This window comes from Lithobates pipiens, unplaced genomic scaffold (genome assembly GCF_037356315.1).
Source record: "Lithobates pipiens isolate NorthernLeopardFrog02 unplaced genomic scaffold, aLitPip1_a1.2 Scaffold_18, whole genome shotgun sequence".
Taxonomy (NCBI): domain Eukaryota; kingdom Metazoa; phylum Chordata; class Amphibia; order Anura; family Ranidae; genus Lithobates; species Lithobates pipiens.
Window position 1 is genome coordinate 220979655 of NW_027507758.1, and position 16408 is coordinate 220996062.

General features: G+C 41.9%; 1 protein-coding gene across 2 annotated transcripts in view; it reads right to left on the reverse strand.

Annotated features, from left to right (window-relative positions):
- Positions 1-392: 392 nt before the first annotated feature.
- The window catches only part of KIF25 (kinesin family member 25), a 133481-nt gene continuing 117465 nt past the window's right edge, over positions 393-16408 (reverse strand). Inside the window, exons 11-15 of one of the 2 annotated variants that reach the window (XM_077486588.1) lie at positions 14599-14772; positions 12610-12764; positions 8653-8730; positions 5680-5835; positions 393-553 (exon numbers count right to left, since the gene is read on the reverse strand). In XM_077486588.1, the coding sequence (XP_077342714.1) occupies positions 420-553; positions 5680-5835; positions 8653-8730; positions 12610-12764; positions 14599-14772 (697 nt within the window). In that variant the 3' untranslated portion in view covers positions 393-419. Of the gene's footprint in view, positions 554-5679; positions 5836-8652; positions 8731-12609; positions 12765-14598; positions 14773-16408 lie in introns of those variants that run through there. The other variant, XM_077486589.1, reaches the window with a different exon arrangement.

Here is a 16408-nt window from a genome sequence, read left to right on the forward strand (position 1 = left end):
AGGCTTTCGATAACATCAGCTTCTCTTGGTTGTTTATGATCATAAGAGTGGTCAGCATGACTGGTCCCATATAACAATTTGTCCAAAAGATGTACTCCTCACCAATGGCCCGCCTCGTTATTCCTAATTTCATATCCCGACATCCCACTCACTAAAGGCACTCGCCAAGGCTGCCCTCTATCCCCTCTTCTCTTTAACATAGCCATTAAACAACTTTGGCTTGTACAAATAAGTAATTACTGAAGATTGTTCAGATGCTGTTATAATGAGGTGAGGTGAGGGCATAGTGAGGAGAAAAATCTTCCATGAAGTTTGCTGTCCACTGTTTCATAAACAGCTCCTTAGTAGGCATAATTTGTGTTATCACAACAAAAGACACATTAGCAGGAGCATATTAGTAGTGTATTTTTAATGTATGTTTAATGTTTCTTCTTTACAGGCACTCTGGATACTTGACAGGCACGTGTTCCAAATCCCAGCGTTTGCAAGGTTTCAGTTGTGAATTTCTGACAAGGAGAAATACACAGCATCACCAGCAACTTTGCATCACCACCTGTTGTAAGATAGAAGAGTTGGATGTTAAAAACAAACTGTCCAAAATATATAGTATAGTTTTACTCATTACAGAATTTTCTAGGGTATATCTTAAAATTGACCTTTCTGTAACTATGCAAATCTATATGAATGATTTCCTGCTATGTTGCAATAGACAGCAACATAATAATAATAAAAAAACTCAAGCTTCTATCATTAAAATGCAATCCTTGAACTCCATTAACTTTACCTACTGACACCTACTTTCATTCACATATTATAATGTAAAAAAAATTAAATAAAGAATTGCTTTTCTTACCATTTTACATGCTGTTTTCTGATAACTCCAGCACTGAAAAATCATACTTGGTCCTCTTTATGAGGGAGCCAGGGGAAATGTGTTTGTTATAGTCAACCCTGTCTGTACTGTGCTGGCTCATTATCAGATGAAAAAAGGAAAAGAAAAGTTGGCCATCCTTATTGTATATTACATAGCCAGGTTGAAAAAAGTCCTAGTTCAACCAATAAAAAAAAAGTACATATAATCCTGTGACAGGATTCACTTTGGACGGGGGCCCGTTGAACCCAGAATCCCTTGGGGAGGTTGGGAAACCTTTTTTTAGCTCCCTATGAACCTCATATGTTTAAGTCACCCTGTGCCCCTAATAGGGGCACAGGGTGGCTGAGAACCCCAGTCTGATCTGCGCTAGTTGGACTCACTGTACAGCCACACTGGAATGTTGTATATATTGTGTGTTGTCTCATGCTGTTAGGCTCTTTGCTGGGATTGTTTGGGGTGTGTTTGTATTCTATTGTTATATTGTGTCTGTCTGCCTTGGGAGAAAAGTATATTATTGGATGTATATCTATGTGGAGGAGGGGGTGGGGGATTCCTCCAGCAGCCCCTCCCTGCTGGTAAGACTGTTTACTAAAAGGAAAGAACCCAGGCCTTTTTTTAAAGCAAGCTGCTGAGCTACCCAGAACCAGCTCTTGTGGGAGTCTATTCCACCTTTTCACAGCTCTTATTTGGAGATTAAATCTCTTTTCCTCCAGACGTAGAGAGTGCGCCGTTGTCCTCTGTGGTGACCTTAAAGTGAATAACTCATTACCAACTTCACTATATGAACCACTTTTGTATTTATACATATTGATCATATTCCCCCTTTATACCCTCCTCTTAAGAGAGAATAAATTCAGTTCCTCTAATCTATCCTCATAGCTGAGCTCCTCCATGCCCCTTATCAGTTTGTTTGCCCTTCTCTGCACTTTCTCCAGTTCCATAGGGACTGATATAGGTGTACAGTATATAGGGTTGTAATACACGTATTATATACTGTCTTTCAAATATAGAAAGCATATTATAGTGCACTGCACTGCACTGCTGTACTGCTGATCTGCAGCTGTTGTTTCTCAGTGTAGGGAGGGACAGTTTGTCGTGTGGAGCAGGGACAGTCTGCAATTCACTAGCTACTAGCTAGCTACTATTAGGTCCACAAAGGTCCTTTTAACGACTGATATAGGTGTACTATTTAGTGTGCAGTATATAGGGGTGTAATACATGTATAAAATACTTGCAAATATAGAAAGCATAGTATAGTGCATTTCCACTGGGCAGCATTGTGAATGCTAAGTGGTTCTGCAGCGATTCTGCAAAGAGTGACAAACGCAATTAGAAAAAAGTATTATAACTGGTGTGATAGACCAGTGCCCCCCCCAAAACAACAGATTGAAGCGGGGTGTTATATACCTCATTCCACATACATACTGCACTTCTCTAGAGACTTTTGTCACAGGGTCATTTAAAAAATGACGGGCCGAGGAAGAGGCAGGCCCTTCCGCAGGGGTGGTAGGGGTAGGGCAGGAGCAAGAGGCTTGAGCCAAAGTGGCAAATTGCAGAAGGTGCGTTCGATTACGTCAAAGGATGCACCAGACTTGGTTGAGTGGCTCACTCAGCCTTACTCTTCTGCACCCTCCTCATCCTCTCGATCTGCACCCTCTTCTTCACTCTCTGCTGTGTGCACCCCCAAAGACACCACCACCAACACCACCACCACCATATACCCTCCGCTTGAGTCACAGGAATTATTTTCCGATCCATCACAAGACATTGCCGATGCGGTGTCAGTGCTCTCTATCTCAGTGCTGGTGTCAGTGCTCTCTATCACGGTGCTGGTGTGGTGTCAGTGCTCTCTATCATGGTGCTGGTGTCAGTGCACTCTATCTCAGTGCTGGTGTGGTGTCAGTGCTCTCTATCACGGTGCTGGTGTCAGTGCTCTCTATCATGGTGTTGGTGTCAGTGCTCAGTCTTTATCGAGGTGCTGGTTTCAGACAGTGAGGGAGATAGCAGAGGAGAAGCCAATCAGCAGGCAGTGCCAGCACCATGGCTGAGGATCAGCACTGGACTGGCACCTCCGAACCACCACAGTGGAGCCCTGCATAGGTGGGGGTAAGGACCGGGCAGAGGGAGGGGCTCAAGCACAGGTTGGCACACTGGCACAGGACTGCCCTGCCCTGACTGTGGCACTGATCATCTCCTGCACCACCTTCATAGCCTTCCCTGACCTTGCCTCTCTTCCATGGCCTTCATGCGCTCCTGAATTGTCAAAATTTCACAGATAAAAAAAGAATGCTTGTTGTTGTTGATCCCAGATTCACTTAATACTTTTGTTATGTCAGTATCCATGTTGTGGGACTATGTGTGCACAACTAGTAAGTATTTTGTGGCTGAAAATATGACCTGGACTTTTGGTCACGTTCGCGTTTCGCGAAACATTCCGTCGGAAGTTCGTCCATCACTAATATTCACCCTCCTATAGTGAATACTTGTAGAGCCACCTTTTGGCATACTGTGTTGGAATACTGCCCTGTGGCCCAGTCTCCGAAGGAAGGAGATCATGCTGGATTTTGCAAAAGCATTTGACACAGTTCCCCATAAATGTTTATTGTACAAAATAAGCTCCATTGGCATGGACCATAGGGTGAGTACATGGATGAAACCTGGCTACAAGGGTGAGTTCAGAGAGTGGTGATAAGTGGGGAGTACTCAAAATGGTCAGGGGTGGGTAGTTAATTTGTTTTATAAACGACCTGGAGGATGGGGTAAACAATTCAATCTCTGTATTTGCGGACGATACTAAACTAAGCAGGGCAATAACTTCTCTGCAGGATGTGGAAACCTTGCAAAAAGATCTGAACAAATTAATGGGGTGAGCAACTACATGGCAAATGAGGTTTAATGTAGAAAAATTTAAAATAATGCATTGAGGGAATCTAGGATGGAAAAGGACCTGGGGGTCCTAGTAGATCATAGGCTCAGCAATGGTACACTCACTACTTTACATTGTAGCAAAGTGTAATTTCTTCAGTGTTGTCAAATGTTAAGATATAATAAAATATTTACAGAAATAAGAGGGTGTACTCACTTATGTGAGATACTGTATGTAAAAAAAAGGATTGAAAAACTCCTGTTCCATGAGTAGGGAAAAATCATCCTGTCCTGTGAGCAAGAAAAGGGCTGCATATCATGTGCTGTAAGAAGCTGGCCATCTGATCACTCAGATCTGGGCTCTATTACTATATGCTAAGAACTCACAGGAAACGCTGGCCAAAAATATTGCTTTAGGGTCCCCATTTACAACTTTATGTTATGGGAATGTAAGAAAAAATGCTTGTTTCTCCACGCTTTCCCAAAAACACACAAATAATGTAGTGATATGCGTATCACGCTTGTGGTGATCACGCCGATATGAGATGCACATTTTTACAAAATGCATGAAAAATCCAACAAAACATGTATTACAAAAATATGCAAGGCTTACTGACAAAAAATAGTACAGGGGCTACTTTGGCATGTTTGTCAAGTGCCCTATGCTATCGTGCAACAAACGTGACAAAAAAAAAGCACAAAAAATATGTTACATTTCCCTTAAATTTATTGTAAAGTCTCAATTTTTTGTCATACTTACCTGCTCTGTGTAGTGGTTTTGCACAGAGCAGCCCAGATTCTCCTCTTCTTGGGTCCCTCTACGGCTCTCATGGCCCCTCCCTCCTGATGAGTGCCCCTACAGCATGCAACTTGGTATGGGGGCACCCGAGCTGAGCTGCTACTCCATGTGTCCATTCAGACACAGAGCTGCAGCCCGGCCCTGCCTCCTTTCTCTCCACATTGGCTGACCCGGCAGCCAAGACAATCCTACAACATTGTTGGATAGAGAGGGGGCTCAGGTAAGTATGAGGGGGACTGCTGCACATAGATACATAGTAGGTAGGTTAAAAAAAGACACAAGTCCATCAAGTCCAACCTATGTGTGTGATTATATGTCAGTATTACATTGTATATCCCTATATTTTGCGATCGTTCAGGTGCTAATCTAATAGTTTCTTGAAATTATCAATGCCCCCCGCTGAAACCACCACCTGTAGAAGGGAATTCCACATCCTTGCCACTCTTACAGTAAAGAACACTCTACGTAGTTTAAGGTTAAACCTCTTTTCTTCTAATTCTAATGAGTGGTCACATGTCTTGTTAAACTCCCTTCTGCGAAAAAGTTTAATCCCTATCGTGGGGTCACCAGTATGGTACAACTGGTACAACATATAAGACTTTTTTATCTTAATGCATAGAATGCATTAAGATAAAAAACGTTCTGACTTTACAACCACTTAAATGCCTTAGAGGGCTTTAAAGCGATTGTAAGAGCAACCTCATCCCCCTCTTCCAGGGTCCCCCAATGGAGCTCTAGTCTCCTCCTCTTTTTCATTCTTCACCATAGGAAGCCACCACCTAAGGTGGCACATCGGAGGGCTTGCTCCCAAGCCGGCCTTTGTGCCTCAGCCCTGCCCCCAACTCCCTCCTCAATAGATTTTATTGACGGCAGCTCCTGCTTATGTGCCTGTGTAAAGAGGGAGAACAAGCAGTGCTGGCTGCAGATAGGCACAGAGCTGGATTGATATAGGAGTCAGGTAAGTATAAGGGGGGCAAGAGGGCAATACACTTACTGGGACATTTTTTTACCTTAATCTAAGGAATGTGTAAAGGTAAAAAATGTCTTGCTTTAGAACCATATTAATCAAGGCATTTTCAAAATGCCTACATCAACATCTTCTGCATTTATATAAACACAATATGCAAGGAAATGTACTCACCAATAGAATCCTGTAGCAAGTGTGTAAGTTTGCTGTTTCGATAAGGAATGTGAGTGCGATGTTCTGCTAAGGCACCCAGTACGTCTGACAGAGCAGATAGACTTCGGTTAATAAATGAAGCCTCTCTCAAGGCCACTCCCTGTACACCAGACATACCTATTAAATAAAAAAATATCCGGATGTAATCTAGCCATTCCTTTTTACTACTAGAATAGAAAAATGCATTTTTTTTAATTAAAAACAGCTGAAAAACAATTATTTCAAAATTTAACGAATATCTAAACCATACCTTACTCTTTCAGAAACCAAACTGTGGGACATAATAGAATTCTGTGTGAAACAGCAGCTAACCACAAAATCCGTGGGTACACTGCGTGCACCTGAACTGCTGCCAAAGCTCAGCAGGGGCCGTGTGAAAGCGTCCTAAACATTATTTTACATTGTATTTACTGCTTTACTCCTCTGCAGATAAAAGAGGTGAATATTGATCTGCATATGATGATTTTTTTTTGTTTTAGGTTATTAGATCATAGAAAATATCAGCAAAAATGGTTTGCTTGTCCCAAAAAGAATAGTTATTTTGTCATTTTGCAACACTCCCTTCCTGACCAGACAGCTTTTTGCAATTCGGCACTGCGATGTTGCACCCAAATAAAATTGACATCCTTTTTTTCCCACAAATAGAGCTTTCTTTTGGTGGTATTTGATCACCTCTGCGGTTTTTATTTTTTTGAACTATAAACCAAACAATTTTGAAAAAAACGCAATATTTTTTACTTTTTACTATAATAAATATTCCCCAAAAATATATTAAAAACATTTTTTTTCTCAATTTAGACTGATATGTATTCTTCTACATATTTTTGGTAAAAAAAAAAAAAAATTACAATAAGCGTATATTGATTGGTTTGCGTAAAAGTTATAGTGTCTACTAAATAGGGAATAGTTTTATGGCATTTTTATTATTATTATTTTTTCATTAGTAATTGCTGCGATCTGCAATTTTTTATCATAACTGCGACATTATGGCCAACACATCGAACACTTTTCACACTATTTTGGTACCATTGTCATTTATACAGCGATCAGTGCTATAAAAATACACTGATTACTGTATAAATTACACTGGCAGGGAAGGAGTTAAACACTAGGGGGTGATCAAGGGGTTAAGTGTGTTCTAGGGAGTGATTCTAACTGTGGGGAGGATGGGCTTCAAGTCACATGACAGCGATCCCTGGTCCAGTGACAGGGAGCAGTAATCTCTGTCATGACACAAGGGAGAACAGGGAAATGCCTTGTTTATATAGGCACTTCCCTGTTCTGCTAGCCCCGCCAATTAAAGGGGACGTGCAGGTATGCCCATTTGCCCACCACTGCCATTGTGCCAATGTATATTGGTGCGCAGTGGTCAGCAAGTGGTTATTCCCAGAGGAAGTCACGAGAGTAACGAAACCGGTAGGAGGAGCCTGATCGGCTGATGAGAGAGGTACCAGGAAGAGCAGGAGAGCTGACATAGGACAGGGGGAGCGCCGTAAAAACTGAGGCTGCAGAGCCGGACCACAGGTGACTCTATCACCCCTCAGCACTATAGCACTTTAAAAGGTGATTTTATTTATTTGAAATGTGAGTTGTATATATGTGGAGTTTTATGTGCAATTAAACTTTTTTTTAAACGGTATCACTCTATTGCCTGCCTCTGTCATTTCCCGCATGTGATGTATGAGGAGATTTTCTGAAACATACCAGGAGAAGATAGAGACCCCTGAGCTTGGTTATTATCGGAAGGAGCAGGTGTCAAGTGTTCCATATTAGTGTTCCACAAACCCACATAGGATAAAGGAAGCAAAGGAGGATCTCTTCAGGCTACTACTATCTATTACAGGCTTATTATTTAAGCCCTTAAGGTGAGGGAACACCCGATGCAGGTTGTGTGAGCACCACGCATGAAGACACCATTATCACATCATTGATGTTACTATAGACTTTTGCTGTTTGGTTTAAATACTTCATAAAGGATTTATTGATATTCACAGAGCACAAGCAGTTTATTATTATTTATTATTTTTTATATGGACTACTGCTGTTTAGTTTTATATTATCCTCATTGAGGACTGTGTGCAATATCACAGAGCACGAGAACTTTTGGTTTATATATTCCATGAAAGCGGTAGTAAACCCGCAGAAATGTTTTTTTCTCTGACCTGCAGGGGAAAAGGCATAATGAGCTAGTATGCACCGCATACTAGCTAATTATGAAATACCTTAGAATGAGGCCCCGATATCTCCGACGATCCACGCCGAGGAAGCTGACATGTTCCCTCTGCGTTTCTTCCGGATATCGCAGCTCCGGCCACTCACAGCGTGGGAGATTTCTTTCCGGCAAAGTCCGGCGTCTGCCAGGCTTTCAGCCGAAAATCCCCTGTGCGCAAGCGGTCAGCGGCTCATTGCGAGGGGAATATCTCCTAAACCATACAGGTTTAGGAGATTTTTTTTTTACCTACAGGTAAGCCTTATTATAGGCTTACCTGTAGGTAAAAGTAAAAAAAAAAAAAAACAGTATACAACCGCTTTAAATGCATGGTGATATGTTATAGATATCTTTGCTATATATAGTTTATTGGATTTATTTACATTATTAGCACTGCACAGTTTTTATATATATATATATGAATCTTCCAATGGGCACACTAATTCTGGTGATCAATGAATTTCCTTGATTTACGGGGATTTTCTCTCACTTCCTGTTTGGTTATGGGACAGGATGTTGAGGAAAATCTTCCAAATGGGGCACAAATGGCAAAAAAAAAAAATTTGGTTTTAACCCTCCCTTAATCTATCCAAAATCAAAAAACGAGTTTTGCCTATAGTTCCACTTTAAGTATCTGTTATGATATATTTATTTTGACTGCAACAGGACACATGTGGGATACATAATATGTTTAACATTCTATTGTAACAAATGATAACGCATACCTACACATTCACTTCCAGCTAAATCAACCAACTGCAGTTTTGTTTTGATCGGTTTGTGTTTTTGACTGTTGAATGTATCTAGAAAAAAGAAAGTGTTAACTAAAACTGAATGAGTTATTTAATAACTTCTTTACTTGTTGACAGAATACCATTAAAACTGCATGCGAAAACTCAATGTTGCATTGTTACTTCTATTTTGTGTGACTTCTCCCAACATTGTGCTGTATGAAGGATTTAAAAACAACAAAAAATCGCCCTTTATCATCCAACCCTGGCCTATCCCTCTTCTCTCTCCTATCTGACACATTTTTGGAACATTCTTCAGACAGCCTGAACAACCACACTTTTAAGTATTTGGGCAGCTTACTGTCAGCCATTAGTAGGACTGTTTTTGTTTTTTTTCAACAAAGGGCACTCCTAAGCACACAGGCAATGATACACTTTCTTTTTACAAATCCTAGGATAATTCACAAACTGATTATTTTGGACTGAAGCTAAATGTTTTCCCAAAATGAACCGCAAAGTCTACCACTGGATATATCTAGAATGGTTGATAAATTTGTTCTAATATTTATTTTACAGCTATGTATCATCAAACGTCTTTTAAAGTGCTTGGGCTGCTTCATCAGCTGTTGTGTACAAAACTACCAAAAACTCAGGCAGATGAAAGATAACACACTTTGTAATAAAGAACTATTTCACCTTGCTTTGAAATAAAAGGGCTGCATGAAGACAGATATATACAACAAATGATTTTATTTTGTTACCGTAGGTCAACAGGTGAATACATTTTTTTTTCTTTTTAGAGTATTTTGAAGGCACCCTGCATTACATTTGTATCTGTGAATTTTTTTTATTTAAATTAACTAAAGTTACAAACATTTTTTTTTAAAGTTGAAGAAATTCAAAAAAGATTTAAAATATTGCTAAAAAAAAAAACTGCACACCAGATATTTTCTTTTAGCCCTTGTACACACAGTCAGACATTCCTACGGGAAAATGTCCAATCGGACCGTGTTGTCGGATAATCCGATCGTGTGTGGACTTCATCCGACTTTTTCCGTCGGAATGTCCGACCAACAAAGTTTGAGAGCTGGATATAAAATTTTTCCGACAACATGATCCGATCGGACTTTGTCCGATCGTTTGTAGAGAATTCCGATCGGACAAAGTGCCACGCATGCTCAGATCAAATTCCTAGACCAAATCTATTGGCTACTAGCCTGAACGTAGTGCTGTCGTAACGAAATAACGGCATCACGTTCCGAACGATCGGATTTTCTGACAACTTTGTCCGACCGTGTGTATGCAACACCAGTTTTGGACAAAATCTGTTGTCGGAATGTCCGACTGTGTGTACAAGGGCTTAGGCTGGGTTCACACCTCTCAGCCACGACTCCGGTGCAAATTGCACAGGAGTCCTGTGTGACCATTTCAGGTCCAAATTCAGCCAAAAATTCGGGCTGAAATCGTACCTGAAACGGTGAATGGAGACACACCAGACTCCTTCTGTGAGCCAGAGCATGCTGCAGTGGCTGGTTTTGCATGTGGTTATGCCCTAGGTAAGTACAGGGCCGCTGATAGAAATCATGGGGCCCCGTACAGCCTACCTGATGGGGCCCCCTTCAGCTCCACCCTGGCCCGCCCCTGGTCCCTCCTTCAGCCACACCCCTGGCCCCACCCATTGCCCCTCCCCAGACCCTGCCTTGAAACAATTGGCGGGGTATGTATTGTAGAGTATTGGCGGGGTATGTATTGCAGAGTATTGGCGGGGTAAGTATTGCAGAGTATTGGTAGGGTAAGTATTGCAGAGTATTGGCGGGGTAAGTATTGCAGAGTATTGGCGGGGTAAGTATTGCAGAGTATTGGTGGGGTAAGTATTGCAGAGTATTGGCGGGGTAAGTATTGCAGAGTATTGGCGGGGTATTGGCAGGGTAAGTATTGCAGAGTATTGGCGGGGTATGTATTGCAGAGTATTGGCAGGGTATGTATTGCAGAGTATTGGCGGGGTATGTATTGCAGAGTATTGGCAGGGTATTAGCAGGGTAAGTATTGCAGAGTATTGGCAGGGTATTGGCAGGGTAAGTATTGCAGAGTATTGGCGGGGTAAGTATTGCAGAGTATTGGCAGGGTAAGTATTGCAGAGTATTGGCGGGATATGTATTGGCAGAGTATTGGCAGGGTAAGTATTGCAGAGTATTGGCGGGGTATGTATTGCAGAGTATTGGCAGGGTATTGGCAGGGTAAGTATTACAGAGTATTGGCAGGGTATTGGCAGGGTAAGTATTGCAGAGTATTGGCAGGGTATTGGCAGGGTATGTATTGCAGAGTATTGGCAGGGTATTGGCAGGGTATGTATTGCAGAGTATTGGCAGGGTATTGGCAGGGTATGTATTGCAGAGTATTGGCAGGGTATTGGCAGGGTATGTATTGCAGAGTATTGGGTATTGGCAGGGTATGTATTGCAGAACATTGGGTATTGGCAGGGTATGTATTGCAGAGTATTGGCCGGGTAAGTATTGCAGAGTATTGACAGGGTATTGGCAGGGTAAGTATTGCAGAGTATTGGCGGGGTATGTATTGCAGAGTATTGGCAGGGTAACTATTGCAGAGTATTGGCAGGGTATTTATTGCAGAGTATTGGCAGGGTAAGTATTGCAGAGTATTGGCGGGGTATGTATTGCAGAGTATTGGCGGGGTATGTATTGCAGAGTATTGGCGGGGTAAGTATTGCAGAGTATTGGCAGGGTAAGTATTGCAGAGTATTGGCGGGGTAAGTATTGCAGAGTATTGGCGGGGTAAGTATTGCAGAGTATTGGTGGGGTAAGTATTGCAGAGTATTGGCGGGGTAAGTATTGCAGAGTATTGGCGGGGTAAGTATTGCAGAGTATTGGCAGGGTAAGTATTGCAGAGTATTGGCAGGGTAAGTATTGCAGAGTATTGGCGGGGTATGTATTGCAGAGTATTGGCAGGGTATTGGCAGGGTAAGTATTGCAGAGTATTGGCAGGGTATTGGCAGGGTATGTATTGCAGAGTATTGGCAGGGTATTGGCAGGGTATGTATTGCAGAGTATTGGCAGAGTATTGGCAGAGTATTGGCAGGGTATTGGCAGGGTATGTATTGCAGAGTATTGGGTATTGGCAGGGTATGTATTGCAGAACATTGGGTATTGGCAGGGTATGTATTGCAGAGTATTGGGTGGGTATTGGCAGGGTATGTATTGCAGATGTTGAACTTCAAGCCCCCCTGCCCCCCCCCCAAAGCAAGCATTCACCTCACCTTAAATTGTCCACAAGATCTCGACTCGATCGCCCGGCCCCTGCTCTCTCTGCTCGCCTGAGTCGCCTCTCACTCTGCTACTAAGTTCTTGTCACGCAGAGAGAGAGAGGATTGGGAATATCACTCCGCAACAGCATAACATTATATGCTGGCCGGGACTTGTGCGGTGTGCGGAGCATTAGGAGCGGGTGCAGAAGAAGTATTCTTCCGCGCCCGAAATACAGGAAAGAGTCCCTCCCCTGCAGCCGCATACTGCAACGAATACAGCACATCACACATTAAAAAAAAAAAAAAAAAAAGTTTACCGAACAGGGGGGCGGGGATGTGGTGGCGGACACTGATCGGTGGAGGAGGAACTTTTTTTTTTTTTTTTTTATACATAACATTTTGCAGTTCAGCTTGCCCGGGCCCCCCTGCTGGTCAGGCCCGGTACAGCAGGGCCAGTTGTACTGGCCTATCAGCGGCCCTGGGTAAGTACGCTGAGGGTCTCACAACACATTTTTGATGTCTGAAGATTAGGATAAATCTCATTAAATAAATAGAGGTCTGTTGAAAAACATATTTTGGAGGTCTGATAATATACTTTTAGGGTGCCAGAATACCTGGGGTATAAAAAGCTTGTCACCGATATATGACGTACTAATGCAAGCACTTATAAACTGTATAAATGTACTTACCGACTGCCTCACCAGATTTAGCACTAGTTGTCACAGTTAAGGTGACAACTAGATGGGAACGAGAAGAATTTGCATGAATTAGAGTTGAATGCTTAACTCTTAACTGTAAACCTTTTTTCACCAAATCTAGAACATCTTCAATGTATGCAGCATGTCTGTAAAACAATAAAATAGTATAACAGTTTAAGAAAAGCTTTGCAGGGTATTGGAACCTTATCTAAAAATGTGGATAAAATGAATTACATGAATGGAATAATTCTGCCACTTTGCTATGAATGGGCTGCAATATCAGAATGCACACCCAGATGAATGAAGGTGAAAAGATGATCATAATTCCTTCTCTCACCCTGATCATATAATTCTAAATCAAGTTTTGACAGAGACACTTTTTGAACTGCTAGGCTTTTGTATTACAAAACTATGCATGCTCTGCTAATACTATATAATAAAAGCCTCCTGCATTTAAACACGTATTTTTTAAATGTCTACAAATATTGTTAAAATGATGGACAAGAATCCTAGGTGTGTTGAGGCTATTGCATCATGGTGTGCACCCCAAAGCTCTAACACACATGAATTTCTCTGCAGCCACAGCTGCACAGGACAGTGAATGATTGGGAATTGCTTAGTGCTGAGTGATTTCCTGATTATTCACAAACTGGATCATAGTAAATAGTAAAGGAAGGGGCCAGTAAATTATATATTTACTAGCCCCTTCCCCCGCTCTCCATCATGAAACACCCTCCGGAGCAGCTGGGAGGAGAGGAGGGAAACAGCAGCACTGCAGGCTCGGGGGGAAGGTCAACACACAGTGGAAGCCCGGGCAGTAGGAGGTATCTGCACCGCACGTAGTGGTTAGAGTGGCCCCAGGCACACCCCCTGCTCATGCCTATGGGTGGTACCTTATTGTCTGACAGTGCATGATAGACTATTCGATATGGTGGGGTGAAAGCTAGAACTCCATCTATTTGTAGATTTATTGTACACAAATGTATGAACTCGGCCATTATTGACATACATTTGGGGTTTGATTTACTACTAAATGCAAAAAAGCCTGTTCACTTTGTATGGAAAGTTACACTTTGTAAAGCAATTTGCCTTAGAACTTAGTGAATAAGGTGAAGCTCTGCTAACTTCCATCATCCAACCAGGTGCAGGCAAAAATGCTTTATTTTTTAGTTCCATTGCACATTTTTGATACTTTGAAACTTCACCGCATTCACTAAATTCTAAGGGAAACTCTGTTGCAAAGTACAGCTTTCCTTGCAAAGGGAACAACTTATTTGCCTTTAGTAAATCAACCTCACAGTGCTTATAAACTTTACAAAACAGTAAACATTTTTAGTTTATCTTCCCCTTCTATCCATTCAATAAAAATACATTTAGTGGTAGTAAATACACTGGTCAGCCATACATTTTTGACCACTGACAGGTTAAGCGAATGACTTTGATTATCTTGTTACAATGGCATCTGAAAATGGGTGGGATATATTAATCTGGAAATAAACATTTTATCCCTGATATTGATGTGTTGAAAGCAGGAAAAATGGGCATTACAGTTTGTTGTGTATGGAGCTGCAGAAAAGTCGGGGTGCCCATGCTGACCCTAGTTCACAGCTAAATGTGCCTAGGAATGGAGGAAGGTAGCCTGGTCTGATGAATCACGTTTTCTTTTAAATCATGTGGATGGATGCACATCACTTATCTGGGGAAGGGTTGAGAAGTATGCAGTATAGTAAGAAGGCAAGCCAGTGGAGGCAGTGTGATGCTTTGGGCAATGTTCTGCTGGGAAACATTGGCTTTTGACCTTCATGTGGATATTACTTGACACGTACTTGTGCCCGCAATTATTTTCCAATGGTGCAGGATAGCAGGAAACTTTTTAGGAAACATAAGAAAAGTACAGGCATTTAGTTACTTCAATGACTCCTAGTCTCCCACTCATTTAGAAAGTAAACTATAGAAGAAGATTTGAGACGTAAAACTTACTTATATGTCAGTGAAGGCACATAACTCTTCCCATCTTTACCAATCACAATATCACGCTTTAGGCACAGACCTGCATGACTGTCATATGCCAGAAGATCATAAAGATCATTATTATATACTTCAAGTATGGAAACTTCCACAGAATGACTTTCTTCTGGCTTTTCCAAAATGAGTCTAGAATGAGGTAAAAATGTTCAGAATATGCAAAGTGGAAGGGTAAAATATTTACAAATACAGTTCCTTCACCTTGCACCAAAATATTTCCCCTATTTTTGTGAAAATATATTTCATCTACTAGAAGCAGGATCCATGTTATATACAACAGCACAACAATTAAAATTCTAACAAGGCAGTCCTCACATTAGGCCTGCACCCACACTGCTTCATGCTTGTTTCTGTCTAGGGAACTAGAAAAGCAAGTTTACTGATCTGGTCCTCCTGATCCTGCGGCAGCCTTCCCCATGTGTAATGCAGGGCTACAGGCCCTGCATCAGTTTAAATGATGTCAGAGGTCCTTAGACCGCTGAACTACAGGGACGAAGGGGCTGTCGGAAATGGTTTAGCAGCATAGAGAAACCTGCTGGAGAGGAGGATGGGGTAAGCAAAACTGCTTCTCTAAGATCCCATACAGATCCCATTCTGCAGATTTTTGTCTTCAGATTTACTAAAACCATGTAATACAAGGGTTATGCTATGTACACACGATCGGATATTCCGACAACAAAACCGTGGATTTTTTTCAGACGAATGTTGGCCCAAACTTTTTTTGGTCACACGAATGTTGTCGGAAATTCCGAACGTCAAGAACGAGGTGACGTACAATGGGTACGACAAGCCGAGAAAAATAAAGTTTAATAGCCAGTGCGGCTCTTCTGCTTGATTCCGAGCATGCATGGACTTCTGTGCGTCAGAATTGTGTACACATGCTCGGAATTTCCAACAAGTCTTGTTGTCGGAAAATAGGCTCTCAAACAGCTGTTGTCGGAAATTCCGACAGCAACTGTACGAAGGAGCATACACACAGTTGGAATTTCCGACAACAATCTCACATCGAATATTTATTGTAGGAAAATCCTATCGTGTGTACAACCCATTAAGGTTTGACCTCATATTATATGGTTTTGGTAAATCTGAAGACAAAAATCTGCAGAAAATCTAATAGTGTATATGGAGCTTAACCACTTGCTTACTGGGCACTTAAACCCCCCTCCTGCCCAGACTAATTTTCAGCTTTTCAGCGCTGATGCACTTTGAATGACAATTGTGCGGTCATACAACACTGTACCCAAATGAAATTTTTATCATTTTTTTCCCACAAATAGAGCTTTCTTTTGGTGGTATTTAATTACAGCTGGGAGTTTTATTTTTTGCTAAACAAACAAAAACATATTAAAAAAATAAATCATGTTTAATAGTTTGTTATAACATTTTGCAAACAGGTCATTTTTCTCCTTCATTGAAATGCGCTGATGAGGCGGCACTGGTGGGCACTGATAGGCTGCACTGGTGGGCACTGATAGGCACAGTTAAGTTGGCACCGATAGGCACAGATAAGGCAGTACTGATGGGCACAGATAAGGCGGCACTGATGGGCAAAGATGGGCACAGATAAGATGGCATGGATGGGTGGCACGGATGGGCACTGCTGGGCGGCACTGATGGGCACTGGTAGATGACACTGATGGGCACGGATATGTGGCACTGAGGTGCAGCACTATTGTTGAGGCAGATTGTGGGCACTGATAGGTGGCACTGTAGGCACTGATGGGTGGCAGTGATGGGTGGTCCTTTTTCCTATACTTAGGTGGCA